We start from the raw sequence: 18,232 nt of genomic DNA, 5'->3' as shown, positions 1-18,232 counted from the left end.
TTAACTCCCATTATGCTGTCTGAGGCTGATGGGAGTTCTGGTCCAATAATATCTGGAGGGCACCTCATTGAAAGTAGTCTACTCGTTGTCTGAGCCTGGAGGTGCCACAGAGCCATAATGGCGACGCAGCATGGTACCTCACACAAACAGGTTCAATATGGAGGCTCTTCGCAATGGTAAATGGCCCACCTCTTCTTCTTCTTTTCTTTTGCCTTGCTGACATCTCTTTGCCTGCCCACCTGGAATCCTCTTACCTGGCATCAGCTAAGAACGTTTACAGTAAAACCATGTAGCTGGCCAGTGTGAAATTCCGCAATGTGATATTAAAAAGAAAAGCATAGGCAGGGAAGATAGTATCTTCTTAGATCCTCCTGACAGAAAACTGTTTGGGGAACAACACTATTTGAACAGGATGTGAACGATACAAAATGGTTAGGCAGTAGTGCTTCTTTGCTCCCCTAACAGAGGCAGCCAATGTCCCAATCCTCTCTGGTTTTACACATTCGACAAGAAGTCAGAACATGTTGCACAACTCAGCAAACCTTGTGTCGGCCAGGATTACATAAACGTTGCTGAAGACCTGAAGACACCAGCTGCGCTGCCTAATGCCTGAAGAATTATACACAGCCTACATTTACATCCAGGGAATGGCAACGGCCCCAGGTTTTATGGTTTTCAGCATGGATAATTCATACATGCGACTAGCACCTCCTCAGGCAAGCAGAGGTGAGAAAAGTTCTGAACAGAGATAGCTGGTGACACATCAGGACTGAAGATCCCTTCATGCTAAACACTTTGTGAAGTGCAGTAGCCTTCACACATCACAGCTGCTTGAAGATGAAACAGGTACACGTCCTTTTAATGTGGCTGTCATTTTCATACCTGCACATACTTACTGAATCGTTTTTTGGGCACACACTACAAAGCCATCACACCTCCAATATTCCCCCCTTCTTGATAGAATATTGTTTTCTGACCACTTGTGTTTCCATAAGTAGCCGTAAAATACTGTCAGGTCAGTTCCTGGTGTTACGACTTACATAGATACATACAGCACAATCCTAACAATTTCTACTCAGATGTAAGTTCTGTTGAAAGACAGGTTTTTCCAAGTACTACCTGAAGCTGAGAGATTGGAACTGGGACCTTCGGCATGCCAAACACAAGCTCTTTCCCCTTGTTTTAAAAATTATCTCTGGCCCCCATTGCCAGGTGGAGAAAAATTTAAACCAGGCCACAAGCTATCTGAGCCAAGAACCAATAGAGTAAATGTGTCTCTGAACAAACATAAGCAGTCTTTTGAACAATTTTAAACATTGGAAAACAGCTTAAGTAAATCTAGGGATGTTTTGAGGATAGCAGGGCTTAAAGCAGCAGTCTAATGATATTACTAGTATTTGATCGAAATCAGTACTTAAAAAACCCAAGACACAACCCATCCTAACGTAAGTATTGTATGAAAAGATTGGCATAGGGAGCAATAGAAACCCGTTACACCCATTTTCCCAGCTGGCACAGGCACGCGCGCACACACAATGAAAGGTCTGTGTGTTCCTCTTCCACTCTGATCACTCCCTCTCATCTGGTTCTTGAGTTATAATGCAGAGGCCCTTAAGAGCTTAGGTAACAGCACAGAACAAGTACGACATTCTCAACCATAACAAAGCTTTGTAAATGTTATATTCTACTATGCAACAGCATTTTGTAGGCATAATCTATGTACAATTGAGAAAAAAGCCGAGCAAAATTCCCTAAGTTTGAGCTAAATAGCACACTCAGACTTAGCTACTTATCCAAATCTTACACCTGTTCAGGATCTCCCTTCCCCATACTACAGAGGGAATAGTTCCATTTGAGCCAGACTAGCATTCTGCTCCTGTGCTCTAAGACAGCTTCTGTGCAATCCTGCTCTGAAATGTGCAATGAAATCTGTATCCTATCCTCCATCCTGCCTAGTTGCAATTCTGTCCTCTCACTTTGTGTAGTCTCTTTTCAACATGTTATGCTTCTCTGGCCATGGTAGCCCTTGAACTTCTCAATTTATTATGGTTGGGAGAGCTGCTCCCCTGTTTAGGCACAAGGATAATTCAAGAGTGCAAACAGGCAGCCATGTGCCAGGCAACATCTTATGGTTTATGGTGTCGTTAAGACACCAGCCACTTGAGCGTGTAGAGCAGAACATCTGTGCTGCTAGGCTCATGGGCCTGTGTACTATAATCCAACTTGTGTTTGTGTTCCGATAATGGTTTTGGAGTGCACTGCATGCATGCAAAACATGACATTGTGGACAGAGCACACCTACTGTATATCACAGTTTCTGTCTGCTTAATCTCTCTGATACTGCAGCTTTACCATTGCACAGGTATAGCTGCACCTTGGGCTGGGATATACAGCAGATGGCATCTAAGGCAGGTCAGCGACTCCTTGACATTAGACAGGAATGGAACATCAGAATATTAATCTTGGTTTGATATGTACACGAGTGAAAGGCCACAGCAAGATGCTGCTGAGAATCCAAGGATAAATGTGGAACAGAATACTTTACTGTCATTGCAGTTTACCTCTGAAGAGTCAAATAAACCTGCATTAAATTGTCTCAGCATATCAGTAATTAAAATAGGTTGGTTTCAGTCTCCTATGCAAGCTTCAATTGATAATTTAAAGGAAATTTCATAAATCTATCCAATTTACTCAGAACTCTGTCCCACTGGTTTTAATAGGCTTATTTCTTACTAAGTGCACAAAGCCTTGTAGCCTTCAACCAATCAATGGCAGCATGTCAAAGTAAGTCATTTTAAGACTCCAAGCAAAAGGCCATTATCTAAAAACAAATATGGACTATTGTGTTCTGCCAAAAATCCACTTTTCCTTAAAAGGCTAGTTTTCTCCCTTTTTTAATAAGCAAGCCCAGCAACATAAGCATCAAGCAAAAATTGTCATTTAACTTTTAGTTATGTCAATACTTAAAAGAAAGTGACACACTGCTGCATGAATGAATTTTAAAGTGTCGCTAATATGTAGACATTCCTTTACACTGCTTTCATTTCTGTGGTTCAGAATGGAACCAAATTCTTCTGCAACTGAGGCTACAATCATATACAGACCAACTAGAAACCACATTTGCACAGAAAAGCCATGTAAAAGTTAAAACAACCCAACTTGTACAAGAGAGAATTCTGTTGTGAAATTACTTCCATACTACAAAAAGCTGAACTACTATGAAAAGATTCCTCAGAAACATATTGTCAAATGAGAAGTTTTATTATAGCTGAATGCAGCATCACAGATATTATGATCTTGGTCTCTCTTTCTTGCCTTTGTACAATGCTAACAGAGAAACATTTGCTACTTTGACGACCTTGAAACGAACTCCTGGAATGTCACCAACAGCATGCCCTTTCCGACCAAAGCCAGCAACCAGGACTTCATCGTTCTCCTACAGATAAAATGAGAAAGCAAGAAGTGTTTGTTCACAACAAATACACATGCATACATTTTTTAAAGCTTTTATAACTACAAGCAGCTGTAATAAAGTAGTTTGGTTCAATTAATTCATTCTTTTTCTCAGTTGAACTGCATATTATTTTCACCAACAGCACCACTTTGCTCAAACTTTTAAAGGGGTAGGTACTGTGGCTAGTTGCTGTGATTGTACCATTTGCTGTATAAAGAACTATTTCTAGAGCTGTGTATATTTCTAAAACAGGAAGCGGTGGCGCTGTGGTCTAAGCCACTGAGCCTCTTGGCCTTGCCAATCATAAAGTTGGAAGTTCAAATCTGAGTGTTGGGATGAGTTCCCTTTGCTTTGTCCCAGCTCCTTGAACCAAGTAGTTCAAAAGCATACCAGCCAGAGTAGATAAATAGGTACCACTGTGGCAAGAAAGTAAATGGAGTTTCCGTGCGCGCTGGCACAGTGTCCCATTGCACGAGAAGACGCTGGCCACATGACCCGGAAAGCTGTCTGAGGACAAATGCCGGCTTCCTCAGCCTGAAGCGAGATGAGTACCACATCCCATAGTAACCTTTGACTGGACTTAACTGTCCAGGGGTCCTTTAGCTTCATATTTCTAAAATGTTTTGTGCTATTTTATGTTGGTACTGGCCTGTTTGGCTCAGGAATTTGTTGTAACCTACCCTTGATTAATATGATGAAAAGTGGGTTTATTTATACAAGAAAATAAATAAATAAATAAATACAATAAATAACGGTTTCTGGAATATGATTACCTCAATGAAGTTCAGACAACCATCATTAGGAACAAAGGCTGTTATTTTCTTTCCATTCTTGATGAGCTGAACTCGGACACACTTCCTGATGGCAGAATTTGGCTGCTTAGCTTCAACACCACTGAAACATGAAGTGGACAACAGAAATGATTTGAGCAATAAATTTCTAAGTTCCATTGCTAGTTATATTTAATTCAAATTTACTAATTTTTTACTTAAACATTTATAGGATTCTGCTGGCAGTCAGAAGACATAACAGTAACTGATCCTAGACTACTTAAACTAATTTTAAAAAATAATGAAGTGGAACACAATTTTGTAGACAGTGGGTTTTGTTCAACTAAGTTTTACTCAACAATAGACCTACTAAAATTAATGGACCTTACTTAGCCATGTTCATTCATTTTATTGGGTCTGCTGTGAGTAAAACATAACTGACGATCACCCCATATGCTAATCACAATTTTTAAAGGGGAAAAGTTACCCAATATTTTCTACCTTTAGTAATAAGAACAGAGTGACAAGAATTAAAAAAAAACTCTCCAGAAAGTGAATCCTTTAGGACTTTTAACTGTAAAACGTTTACACAGAAATTTTATCCTGCAGTTTTAGAATAAACCAATGCTATGATATATGTGTTATCAACAAAGCTTTTTTTGTGTGTGAATGAGCATGGTTAAATAACGTAAGGATTCTCAATCTATACTTTCCTGAATTTCATGAACGTCTGGCCTGAATGTTTACATTTCCCTCCACAAAACAGTACTGATAGTCTCCTAAGTCCACTGTTATAAATGATCTTAGATATGCCCAAGTCTGTACAGATTTAGAACAACTGGTGTAATACACAAATGTTTTACTATATGCTACAGAAATGTTTCAATATCCTCTTTGGTGCTAGGACAAAACAAGCAAACAAACCATTCAGAGTTTCTCTCTCATTAGTCCCACTAAGAAGCTTCACTCACACTTTTTCCAAGACAATTCCTTTGGCATGGGAAGCTCCCCCAAAAGGGTTGGCTTTCAAAGCAGTACCCAGATGTGCCTTCTTGTATTGTTTGTCATGCCATTTCTGGTCTCGGCGATGACTGCGCAGCTTCCTGGCTGTCCGAAGCCCACGGCACTTGCCTGAAAGGACAAAACAAATTGAGAAAGCCTTTCATCTTTACGAACCAAGTAATGACAACGTCCCTAAGCTTGTCTTTAAAGGACTTCATTTAAACAGCACTGCTGTAGCTTCTGATGCTTGAGCTTAAATATATGCTATTTTATTACAAAAATATCCTTCAGTCGTTTGTATTCAGACCCGAAATCAGCAGTGTTCCCTACATGCTTGGAGGAAGTGGGAGGTGCGAGTGATTTGCACCAAACCCTCCTTTTTGCTGCAGCCCCCACAAAAGCTGCAGCAGTGGGATGGAGATGGCTCTGAGGGTCATCAGCAAAATATGCCATCACCCTTCCTCCACCTAATAATTTCTGCTGGATCCCTACAAGCGAGGGTGTGCATCAATATTTCCAGTAAAATAGTAATAATAATAATAAAGTAAATTCAATAATAGAATAGTGGGCAGCAGAAAATGCATAGAATGGTACTACGAAGTTTGAAAAGTTAAACAGTCCAGGAACATTGGGGGCGGGGAGGCGCGGGAGCTTTAACCTGAGGTGTAAAAAGTAGCAAAGTAGATAACTTGGAGAAACATACCCCTGCCATAACGATTTGTTTCTGCCCCCCCCCCAATAAAAGAGAGCAGCCCGCAAACTGAAACGTCACGTCTGCACGGAAAACACGCGTTTGCCATGCCATTTCTGGTCTCAAGCCAGCTCGACCACGTTACTGAGAACCTCTTAACGAGGCAGCCCAGGGAAGGGGCAACTCGCGCGTTCCCAAATCCAAAACGCCCCGCTCCGCTCACCCATCTTCCTCCTCCTGCTGCAGCTGCTGCCGGTTCGCCCGAAGGAGCCTGAGAGAGGGAGAGAGCGAGGATGACCCACAAGCCACCGCGACAGCTTCTCGCCGAGGACCTCACGCGGGGCGTCTACTTTCGCGCCTGTCTCCCTTCCTTCCGAAACGCCTCACTGAGGTGAAAGAGGTGGCTGTGAAAACGAAGCGCCGAGCGGGTGCCGAAAGCTGAAGGGTGTGTGTATGCGTGTCAAGAAAAAACTTGAAGCTTTACTAATAAATTAGGAAATCGCAGGTTGTGGGGGGAGGGAGGGTGAGAGTGAACTTCCGGCTTTAAATAAAAGCCGCCATATTGGATGGCCTAAGAGGCGCTCTAGCCGTAGCTTCTCCGTGGTGGAAGAGGCCGCACGGTACCACGCGCGAGAAATAAAGGCGTGAAGGAATAGCGGAAGTCGCGACCAGAACACCGGCTGCAAAGTCGTGTAATATACACACACACACACTATTACGTATAAGCAAGCACAGAAAAGAACGGTGTGTGTGGTCTTTTCCTTTTAATATCTGAGGGGAGGGGGCGGCAGAGATGGCGCAGCCTGAGAACTACGACTCCCACAACGCATCGCGCGGCAGCCGCCATCTTTTGCCAACCCGCTCAAACTTTTCCTTCCCCGGTTAGGCACCGGCTTAGGCAGCCCGTTCCCGAGGTCCTCGGAGCGGGGTCTCTTTGCCGCGGTGGATTGTGGGCCTTTCTCTTTCCTCCTCGGGATCGTCGGACGGCACGATGGGTGAGTGGCTCCGAGTCGGGGGCGCCACGTTATCCCAGTGGGAGCGGCGGGGAGAGAGAGGAGACCCCGCGGGCCCCTGATATGCAGGGGGAATGGTGCCCCTCCCCCTTCAGCCCTTTCTAGAGCTGTCGCCGCCCGATCCTTTGAGATGTTAGGCGCACGGCAGGCGCAGGCCTCGGAAGTCGCGCACGCGGCTTGTGATGACCGGTGGAACTCGCTGCCGCAAGATGCGGCGTTGCCTGCTAATTATAAAGTGCGCGTAGAAAGGTCGGTCAGCGGCTAGGAGGAAGGCTGGGGAATGCTTCAACTCAGTGAAATCTAGTTGTCCACTGTAAGGAATAAGGCAGTGGAATAATTTAAGGCTTGAGGGATCAGCCCCCCGTTGAAGTGCATGGCTGTATGAATCAAAGTATAAAAATAAAAGAATAGGAAATATTTCTTTGCAGGGGAAGTGCCAATCGTTAAACTGTCATGCCTGCGAATTATTATTTGAATGGAAGAGGTGTGCAGCAGACATATCTGCGAAATGCCATATAAACTTCCACCAGGATTACATGTGTTACTGCATGGAGTATCCTGGATGAACTATTGGGAAGCTGAGATTTGCAGCTCAGCTAACTATAGATAGTTTGCAAGATGGGCACCAAGTTCCAGGTCCTGCAGTTCAAAAACTCATGTTGTGATCAGAATGAATCTAGAAATGTTGTGTGTGGTTTACATGCAGATATTTGGTTCTAAAGTTGTTTGGAGTTATTTTCTTCCTTGAATTTTGAATACTTAGGGCCAGAATATATTGCAGAAGGAAGTCAGGATGGAACTCCAAAAGTACTAAGGATCACTACACATGCATATAGGGTTTTGAGGGTCACTATGCAGTAATGTGAACTACTCTCATTGACCAGGAGAAATATCCATCCATAAGTATGTGGTATATAAGGTGTTAATCACAGACCACCCTGTTTCCAGGTTTTATTGGCTACCATCAAGGCTTTAAAAACGATTGTGCAAGAAAAAAAAGATTTGGTATTAGAAAGTGTACCATAAGTTTACAGTGTGGTTCCAAATCTAAAGACAAAAAATGGGTATTGTGAATTCTGTCACACTGCAGATAGGGGTACTAGAGTGAATTGAGGTACATGGTGGTTGGTAGTTGTATGAACTTAGGCGCATGTCTTCACTAACCTCTAATGTACTGTTTTCTAGGCAAGTGTCGCGGACTTCGTACTGCCAGGAAGTTGCGCAGTCACCGACGTGATCAGAAATGGCATGACAAACAATACAAGAAGGCCCATCTGGGCACTGCTTTGAAAGCCAACCCTTTTGGGGGAGCTTCCCATGCCAAAGGGATTGTCCTGGAAAAAGTGTGAGTTTCATCAAAAACATGTATAGTGTGTTCATTTGCATCCGCCAGATTTCCTGTAAAGAATTTCATACTGCGGAGCAGTACTGGTGACATAAATACAATCTAAATTGATACACAAGACAGGGGAGCACTATTGCCTATTTCTTGCATCTGGAAATTAGTGATTTAATTTATTCTGGCCCTTAAGAAATTTCAAGCTTGAGCCAGTCCAGGGATTAACTGATTTAAGTCAGTAGTAGGTGTTTCTACAAATAACAAATACTCGACTGTTTAGTTAGTCTTTTCATTTCAAACATATTCCATTTAGGTATTTTAAGTCTTAAGGAAAAAAGTAAGATATAAAACTTACAAAGCTTGAAGTAGAGTTGCCAGTTTGGGTCATCTACTGACGCGGGTGGTGCTGTGGTCTAAACTACTGAGCCTCTTGGGCTTGCCGATCAGAAGGTCAGTGGTTCGAATCCCCACGACGGGGTTAGCTCCCGTTGCTCGGTCCCAGCTCCTGCCAACCTAGCAGTTCGAAAGCATATCAAAGTGCAAGTAGATAAATAGGTGCCGCTCTGGCGGGAAGGTAAACGGCATTTCCGTATGCTGCTCTGGTTTTGGTGTTCCGTTGCACCAGAAGCGGCTTAGTCATGCTGGCCACATGACCCAGAAAAACTTTCTGCGGACAAACACCGGCTCCCTTGGCCTGTAAAGCAAGATGAGCACCGCAACCTCAGAGTCGTCTGTGACTGGACTTAACTGTCAAGGGTCCTTTACCTTTTATTGAAAGATTAACAGCACAATCCTATTAATATCTTGTTCTCATCTAAACACAGTGAATTCAAGCTGTTCATACAAAAACAATTGATACTTTCAATGGCTCTATTTAGTTTGAGGGACTTTTGTGAAATATATCTGCTTAGAGTCAAAGTTCTGATGAATGTAGTGTTTTTACTGTACTAGGTGAGACAGTTGTACTAAATATACAGTGTCTATTTCTTCCTTTTTCTGTGTTAGTGGCGTGGAGGCTAAGCAGCCAAATTCTGCCATCAGGAAGTGTGTCCGAGTCCAGCTGATCAAGAATGGCAAAAAAATAACAGCATTTGTTCCTAACGATGGTTGTTTGAACTTCATTGAGGTAATGTATCCAAAAAAACACCCTAATAAAACAATATGCAAAAAAATACTCCACCCAGTTTTTACTAGTATGTATTGCTGCTCTGTGTAGTAGAAACAGGGACGATATTTCAATATTGTGATTTAAAGCTTTGTAATTTAATTTTATGGTGGTGACTAGGATAATATTTCGCACTTGAACTTGGTTTCTAAGAATCCACACTTTTCTTAAGAATGGTGATAAATGCATCTCAGCAGTTCAGGAAAAGAGATACCCCTATTCAGGGTAGATATTGCTAATATCTGGCTTTGCCAGTAAACAGGGTGGAGGAGAATTTGGTTGGCTATAATGTTTGAGATTTGCAAACTCCTTATTCGCAGCGAGAAAATAATTGATTTGTTTTGTTTTAATTCCAGGAGAACGATGAAGTCCTGGTTGCTGGCTTTGGTCGGAAAGGTCACGCTGTTGGTGACATTCCAGGAGTTCGTTTCAAGGTCGTCAAAGTAGCAAATGTTTCTCTGTTAGCCTTGTACAAAGGCAAAAAGGAGAGACCCCGGTCATAAAGTTATGTTGTTATCAAGATGATCAATAAAGTTTTCTTCTAAGAAATACCTTTGTGGTTTTTAAAAAAGTGGTATTGGCATTATACGTAGATTGTTTAGAAATGAAAGTTCAACATCTCTAATACCTTTTCTTTAATTAAGGAAGTCATTATTGGGCTATGGGTAGGTACATCCTGCAAGGGTCCCAGGTTTTGTTTAGCAGAGCTTAAGAAAGATGGTCTTGAAATAATAATAAGAATATAATAATAATTTATTATTTATACCCCGCCCATCTGGCTGGGTATCCCCAGCCACTCTGGGCAGCTTCCAACTGAATATTAAAAACAGTACAGCTTCAAACATTAAAACTTCCCTAAAGAGGGCTGCCTTCAGATGCCTTTTAAAAGTAAAATAGTTGTTTATTGCTTTGACATCTGCTGGGAGGGCGTTCCACAGGGCAGGCGCCACTACTGAGAAGGCCCTCTGCGTGGTTCCCTGTAACCTTACTTCTCGCAATGAGGGAACCGCCAGAAGGCCCTCGGTGCTGGATCTCAGTGTCCGGGCTGAACGATGGGGGTGGAGACGCTCCTTCAGGTATACTGGACCGAGGCCATTTAGGGCTTTAAAGGTCAGCACCAACACTTTGAATTGTGCTCGGAAATGTACTGGGAGCCAATACAGATCTCTCAGAACCGGTGTTATGTGGTCCCAGCGGCCACTCCCAGTCACCAGTCTAGCTGCCGCATTCTGAATTAATTGCAGTTTCTGGGTCACCTTCAAAGGTAGCCCCACGTAGAGCGCGTTGCAGTAGTCCAAGCGGGAGATAACTAGAGCATGCACCACTCTGGCAAGACAGTCCGCGGGCAGGTAGGGTCTTAGCCTGCGTACCAGGTGGAGCTGGTAGACAGCTGCCCTGGACACAGAATTAACCTGTGCCTCCATGGACAGCTGTGAGTCCAAAATGACTCCCAGGCTGCGCACCTGTTCCTTCTGGGGCACAGTTACCCCATTCAGGACCAGGGAATCCCCCACACCCGCCCGCCCCGTCCCCCAAAAACAGTACTTCTGTCTTGTCAGGATTCAACCTCAATCTGTTAGCCGCCATCCATCCTCCAACAGCCTCCGGGCACTCACACAGGACCTTCACCGCCTTCACTGGTTCTGATTTAAAGGAGAGGTAGTGCTGGGTGTCATCTGCATACTGATGAACACCCAGCCCAACCCCCCTGATGATCTCTCCCAGCAGCTTCATATAGATATTAAAAAGCATGGGGGAGAGGACAGAACCCTGAGGCACCCCACAACTGAGAGCCCAGGGGTCTGAACACTCATCCCCCACCACCACTTTCTGAACACGGCCCAGGAGAAAGGAGCGGAACCACCGTATAACAGTGCCCCCAGCTCCCAACGTATTTAAACATATTTTATACGTAATAAAACATATTTGGAAATACGTTTTATTTCCAAAACAAATTTTTTATCTCTCTAGTTCTAGGGTTTGAGGCATTTGTTTTATGGTAGGAGGCTTGACTTGATTAATTACTGCCATAAAGTTTGTATTCCAAATAACATAGCTCCTGTTTAATTCTGAGCATCAGTGATGACCAGACAATGGGTCTATCTAGTTAAGCTTCCAGTTTCTAACTACTTCACTTTAAGCACACTCAGATGACAAGTCAACTTACCACTATGGGAACACTTGTGATTACATTTTTCACTTGCTTTGCACACCTGCATTTGAATAAAGTTATAGGTAACTTTTTAAGATCTCATGTATCTGGCATTCGTTTTCACTGTTCGGTCAAATGAAAGGAATTGCTTTATTTACTCTGCCACAGATATTTCCATTTGTTGGCTCTTCCCAGGTCTCCAAAACAAATATCTCAACAAGTTTTTCACTTAACACAAAAGTCCTGCATGATCAGACCAAAGACCTATAGTCCAGTATCCTGTTCTCACAGTGACCAACCAGGTGCGTATGGGGAATCCCATAAGCCAGAGAGCAATGTACCCCTCAAACTGCTAGCTGGGGAAATGCAGTAATGGCACAGGCCATTTTTAAAACAGTATGCTAACCAAGGAGAGCGTTTTAAGAAGAACCTATGCATAGTGAAATTTGTTTGGATCCATACTATCATGCCTGAAGCCATAATATGTTCTGTGTCTTTTGGGGATGATACTTGCAGATAAAGTAATATCTTTATAGATGAAGTAGCATCTGGGACTTGCTACCAGTCTTCTGTGTTTCGATGTAGCAGCAGATGTCCATGGATAAATGGAAACAGCTCTGATTCTCTAGCAAACATATAGAAAACCCTTGTGCCTTTCAACCATCAACCAATCAAAACAGAAGTGCCAAGTCCCCTCCCCACCCACCCCTGCCATAAAAGGATTTTTGCTATCCATTTTCGGAGACCCTTGTCAGCTCTTGGTTTCTAGTCTGTTAGGTAGCTTCAGGTTTCTATTCTTTGCCACCACAACCAGCTGCCCTGAAAAAGCACCCCCAAACTCCTCTAATAATAAAAGGCACCAAAACTCCTGTTTATATTACTGCATTTTGGGGTTTCCAAATCTTGCAACATTTGCAGAAGCAAAACCATTAGATCATAACAAGTAGCATTTATGTGAGCTGCCAGCTGGCCCAGGAAGCCTTTGCTTCAGAAAAGTGCAGGGAGTCTGAGCCTGGCAACCAATTTTAATAGTAGTCTCAAAAGATTACTCTAAACCTCTTGCTGATTACCTGGATGTGTGCATATCTCGACATACAAATTTTAGGATTCCCCAGCACCCATGTTTCTAGCAAAAAGCAATGGGGAGTTTTAACAGGGTGCTGGAAATAAGAGAAAACCATGTTGTTTCACAGATTTGGCAACGCTGCGGAGGAAATGTAAATATGTGAAGCTAAAGCTGTCTTGCTTCTCGGATTCAATCACTGTATTGATGGCAAGAGTTAGTACACTTCCAAAGAACAGAGTAAATCAGCTTACGCTTTCAGTCTCTCGAGTAAATGCATCTTCTAATGCAATTTATGAAGATGCTGCTCTTACTGCTGCTATATAAGGCGTAGTAGTGGGAATCGTTTCTTTCGTTATCCTTTTCTTCATCAATCCTTAGCCAAAAGAGGAGCACCATTGCTGTTGGAAACTGCTCACTTATCAGAATACAACCCCAAAGGATTGTCTGCAAATGCCAGAGAGCCGCCTTTCAGACTGCTCTCGATTATGACACAATGCTAGCAGAAGAGGGGGTCAGACGTGTTCCACACTGGAGGCACTATGGCTCTAGAGATGCTCTTGGAGAAGATGAGGGGGCTATGCCACCTCAGATATGTACCTGAAGGTAACAGACGATCTGTTCCAGTAAGGGCTTGCTTTTCGGCTCAGCCTTGGCAGCTGCATGGGAAATCCCTCCACTTGGCCTGTCTCTTAAAAGCTACTCTCCTTATATCATTCCATGCCAGGTGTTTTGAATCTGCATGCAAGCTGGCAGACACTTCTTCCTCAGCCAGCAGTAGCAATACCACAACTTGAGTAATTTTATGTGGCTTAGATGTGGCATTTGTTTTATGGTGGTTGATGAATTCTTACCAAAATTGGGAAGGTTTTAGTCTTTACAGAATGGAAAATTTGGAAAACAAAAGAGGGGGAAGTTGTGTGTTAAGTCTGTGAGCGATGAATTCACGGTTATTTGGCTTCATAATGCAGGCAAGGGATAGCCAACATGACACCCTCCAAATGTTTTTTGGACCACAACTCCCTTCATCCCTGACTATTGTCCATGCTAGCTGGAGCCGATGATAGTTGTAGTCCAAAACATCTGAAGGCCTAGCCATTCAACAATCAGCTTTACAGCATTTGTCTACTCATTAGTAAGTCCCACTAAGTTCAGTGTGACTTTCTCCCTGGAAAGCGACTTGGTTTTTAGCAGGTTTGCTGCTGTTATTTTACTGTTTTAGTTGTGCTTTTATATGCTGTAACCTGCCCCTGGGGCCTTCTGTTGACAAGTGGGGAAGAAACACAATAGAGAACAGCAATAAAAAGAAAACAACTGGTTTTTTGAGAATTCGTTCTGATATATTTGTGGAGATGTTATATGATGACACACCAAATAACTGTTACCCACATTTGCCAGTGCCTTTTACCAGCACTTTCCTTAGTGCAAAAAGTCTGGAGCTTTTTCTTCTTTTTTGGATTTGTGTGTGTGTGTGTACATATATATGAGTGCCAAATTTACTTGAATTATGTGATCTGTATTTGCCAGGAAGCAATCAAAGCTCCTCTGCAAGAGACCAATGGTCTGGAAATGGCTCAAGAATATCAATAGTGTTGTACGCCACCTCAATCTGAGCAGTACAAAATTCTAGGGGTTCAAGGCAGGCTTTTCCCTGTGTTTGCTTTTGGAAAATATATGTTTATTTACACATATATACAACCTGAGCTTACAATGGAAGAGAACCCAGCATTAACACCCCAAGAGGTCCTGGCTTCTCCCATAGCCACAGCAGCCTTGGACTTAAACAGACTTAAACATTGCTCTCAAAAGTTGCTCTCTGACTGCTTACAAACTCTGTTGCATAACTCCTAACTACAGTCCTAAACTCTCTAACCTAAAACACAGCATTGTCTTTTAAGCTAAGGGTGGACCTACACACAGGAAAAACCTGATATAAATAAGTTAGAAATTAAATTGTTATAACAAAAGGGAAAAAAACACTATGGAAAATTGCTTAGAAATTTTATTTTGCTCTCCATTGCCATGTGGTGGTGTATGTTTATAACGCATTAAAAACACAGGTTTTTTTGTTTTTCCTAATGTAGCTGTCTCCTATCTCTCAGTTGATGGATGGAGCCCACTCATTTGCATATGAGTTTTGCCCGTGATGCTCTGCATTGTCTTAATTAGCCTGACTAATTTAGCTTTTGACACTTGCCAGTTTCCTAGGACTAAAGAGGTGTCGGATGCAGCATAATACACAAATGTCTTGATTAGATTTTAATACGTGGGAGTCTGGCACAGTTTTAACACACAAGCCTTAATTAAATTCTAACACTAGCTTAATTCAGAACTTAGGGTGTCTTGCACCCACAACTCATAACAATATCTTAGACTTGCTAGTGATTATTTAAGTTTTTTCAGGAATTTATGCTTATGAAGGGATTTATGATGACAACATTAGTGCTTTAGTTATGAGAAGGGATTGAGCATTTAAGTTCTGTAGTGGAAAAAGAAGCACCTAAGCTGTAATAGATCCATTGTTTGTATTGATTGCTTAAGGTAACGGTTTATAATCTATTTCATTATACATAATAAGCCTTTTTAATATGGAGTGTTTAATTATAATTAGTGACTATGTATATAGCAATATAATTCTGCATTAGGAGAGCTATTTTTTAATTTATTATATGACTTGTCTTTTAGCATCTTGAAAGGAAGATCTTCACTGATGTGCACTGGCCAGCTTAATATTTTTTAAAATGTACTTATTGTTCTCCTCAGTACCATTTGGAGGCCTCCTCACGTTTTAGGCTTTCTTGTCTTGGGTGCTGTATGCACACACCCTCTAGAAATGAACAAAAAGAAGGTATTTCATAAACACTGAATGAATTGCAGATTCCTAATAAATTTGCTTCTAAAGTGCTACAGTGTGTTTTGCCCTTATAGACTAAGACTAACATGGCTCCTGTTCTGAAATGTGCTTGCATACATCTGCAGCTAAGGTTGCTTCACAATGGCAGTTAGGGATATGAGGGCGTTCTGCCACTAGATGCCACTCTTAAGATGCTGAGAAAAATTCGGAGGCGGCGTATGGGCTGTTGACTGTAAAACGTTCAGAGCTTCTTTAGTGGAAAATCCCTTGGAATTGTTTGATGTAAGGGGTTGAATTGATCAAGCTTGATGCATTGAAGGACTAAATGTCTCCCATTTACTTCAAGGCATGCCAAACTGCTTCTGTCTCTAGAAGGGAAGACTGCTCCTGCTGGGTCTTGAAGGATTTGTAAGATTTTATTTTATTTTTTTGCTTCCCCGCAAGAAAATACACAGAATGGAAGAACAATTGAGAGATACATATTTTGGAAAGAACTGTAGAGAGGCTCGTTCAGACACATTCACTCAACAGAGAGTGGGGTTTTCCCAATGCTGCTGAAGGCAACAACAAATCAGAAAAGGGGACTTCAGGGAGGTATTCAGTGAGCTAAAGGAAGTAGTTAAGACAACAGGTTTATTGTTTAATGGCATGGAAAAAAGTTTACTTGGAACAAGGGAAGGAGGGGAATTATCAGTCAACAGCAAGTATGTTTAACCAAAAAAAAGACATAGCAATAGTCTTAACATGAAAACATACAAAAATTGGACTCACAAATTAGTGGCACAAATCAAAATTTCCCCAAAAAGGAGATAATGGTAATTCAAACCTTAGGAGGAAGTTCATTTAAGGTCCACATAATTTGTTTACATAAACCTCCTGTTCTATTCTGCTACTTGCAAATTGGAAGGAATTTCACAATAAGGAGCGGAAGGGGATCCTAAGGCTAAACAATGCAGACATGTTAGGAAAACCAAGGGCCCCATCCCTGACCCTTTGGCACCTCACTTTGAATCTCACTCAGCTAGAGTGAGTAGAGCTTTTTCTTCTTTCATGAAGAATGCAGAGCAAGCCCCTGGTAGTGCAATCCTGTTTACACAGTTAAACAGAAGGAAAAACCACTATGTTCAATGGGGCTTAGTCCCTGATAAGTGTTCACAGGACTGCAGTATGAAGCTGCTTCTAGCACTTGCCTGTGTCTCTTGGGCTTCCAAACAACAGAATCTATCCACTTCACTGCAGTTGCAGAAACCAGCATTTGGAATCAGGAAGCAAATACACCACGATCTACAACTGCTCATTTAACGCCCATTTGTTCAGCTGCTGTTCCTCACAATTCAAGCCCATTTTGAATTGTTTTGTTTTTTATCTATGAAGTCCTAAATTATCTGAGGCCTTAATGTTTTATGGACCATTTTATTCTGTATGAACCTATCCACTCACTTAGATTGTCCTCAGAGACTCTGCGGCATATTCCCCAGGCATTCTAATGTACAGTGCATATCACACAATGCAGGGCCTTTCTCAGTTGTGGCACCTAGACTATAGAACACCCTCTCAAGGACTCACATGCCCCCTCACTAGTCAGCTTTAGAGCACAAGTTTAAAACCCCTCCTATTTTACATATTATTTGGGATAATTATCAATTACATTTTGCTATATTGCTGCATGATTGTTTCACATGAGCTTTTTTCATTCTTGCTAAGGCACCCTGCAGATCCTCATGAATGCAAAGATTGGATATAACCATTTGAAATAAATAGCTTTACCTCCTCCATCCTCACTCCTAGTGTTTCTGGGTGTGTGCATTTCATTTATACTGGACATACTTCTTGTACTCATCGGCTTACAACTTCCATCATCTAACTTCCATTAGATAAAACGAGTCACATATCAAAGTGCTCGCTGTTGACTATCTGTGGTATTAGGTTACATCTTAAATGGATGGGAGCACTTTATATACATAATTTGCAAATAAAAGTCCGGCGTGCATATAAGCTATTAGGCCACTTACATGGCTGCTGGCCAGGAAAAAAGAAGAAAAACCCTCTCTGCACACACTACAGTAGCTTGAAGCATCGTCGTTAATTGCTTTCTTTCCAGTGTTTGGTCCCCCACCTGCCCATTTGTTGTCAGGGATTATGGAGCCAAACCCAAAGCACGTACTGTGCACTCTCAAGTCCACATAGAATATGGTACAGGGCAGAGCAGTAGTGGGAGAGGAGGGTCATCAGAGAAAGTGCCTCCTGACTAGGCCAACTTTCAACATACCCTTGCAAAGCTGAGAAACACAACTGGGCTGTTATCTTAAACTGTCTTAAGGAGGCAAGTCTGAAGAGGGGACCTGTTTTTGACTGGCCTTGTCCCTGGTCTTGTACCATACCTCTAAAGCACAGCATAGGCCAGGAGCAATTCTCTGCTCCTTTCTCCAGCTCCATAATTAAGCTGGAGAGAGATGTGGATCTTTGGGGTAAGAACAAGCTCCAGCTGCTCTCCAGCTATGAGCTGAAAATGGGAGCAAGGCTGCTCCCTACAATTACTTATCCTGTGCACAAAAGCTAACCACTGATTTCTGTCATCTCTGTGGGAAAACTGCTGTTGCACTCAGGTCCTGTTTGCTGGCTTTGCAGAGGCACCCACTTGGTCACTATGAGAAAAGGCTGTTGAATTGACGGGCCTATGGTCTGACCTATTGGGACTCTTCTTCTGTGAATGTAAACTGACTGCTGTG

The 18,232-nt window shown here is 42.4% G+C and overlaps 2 protein-coding genes across 2 annotated transcripts; one reads left to right on the top strand and one right to left on the bottom strand.

Annotated features, from left to right (window-relative positions):
• Positions 1-3,242: 3,242 nt before the first annotated feature.
• Positions 3,243-6,282, bottom strand: LOC309542812 (small ribosomal subunit protein uS12). The gene is made up of 4 exons (XM_082241703.1): positions 6,141-6,282; positions 5,196-5,355; positions 4,228-4,348; positions 3,243-3,436 (listed from the first exon to the last, which is right to left on the bottom strand). The coding sequence occupies exons 1-4, from the start codon at positions 6,142-6,144 to the stop codon at positions 3,290-3,292; spliced, it is 432 nt and encodes a 143-aa protein (XP_082097829.1). The 5' UTR covers positions 6,145-6,282; the 3' UTR covers positions 3,243-3,289.
• A 521-nt stretch (positions 6,283-6,803) lies between these two features.
• LOC309542811 (small ribosomal subunit protein uS12) lies at positions 6,804-9,983 on the top strand. The gene is made up of 4 exons (XM_082241702.1): positions 6,804-6,912; positions 8,116-8,275; positions 9,275-9,395; positions 9,791-9,983. Exons 1-4 carry the CDS (start codon positions 6,909-6,911, stop codon positions 9,935-9,937), a joined length of 432 nt encoding a protein of 143 aa, XP_082097828.1. The 5' UTR covers positions 6,804-6,908; the 3' UTR covers positions 9,938-9,983.
• The last annotated feature ends 8,249 nt before the right edge of the window (positions 9,984-18,232 follow it).

This window comes from Podarcis vaucheri (genome assembly GCF_965113315.1).
Source record: "Podarcis vaucheri genome assembly, chromosome: 11".
NCBI lineage: Eukaryota > Metazoa > Chordata > Lepidosauria > Squamata > Lacertidae > Podarcis > Podarcis vaucheri.
The sequence above is the reverse complement of the archived record's forward strand: the minus strand, read 5'-3'. Positions and strand labels throughout refer to the sequence as shown.

Excerpts from the sequence above, each read along its gene's own strand:
- LOC309542811 (XM_082241702.1), top strand. Across the intron at positions 8,276-9,274 it reads GGGATTGTCCTGGAAAAAGT|TGGCGTGGAGGCTAAGCAGC; the intron begins GTGAGTTTCATC and ends TTTCTGTGTTAG. Across the intron at positions 9,396-9,790 it reads GTTGTTTGAACTTCATTGAG|GAGAACGATGAAGTCCTGGT; the intron begins GTAATGTATCCA and ends TTTTAATTCCAG.
- LOC309542812 (XM_082241703.1), bottom strand. Across the intron at positions 4,349-5,195 it reads GGAATTGTCTTGGAAAAAGT|TGGTGTTGAAGCTAAGCAGC; the intron begins GTGAGTGAAGCT and ends TTCATGTTTCAG. Across the intron at positions 3,437-4,227 it reads GTTGTCTGAACTTCATTGAG|GAGAACGATGAAGTCCTGGT; the intron begins GTAATCATATTC and ends TTTTATCTGTAG.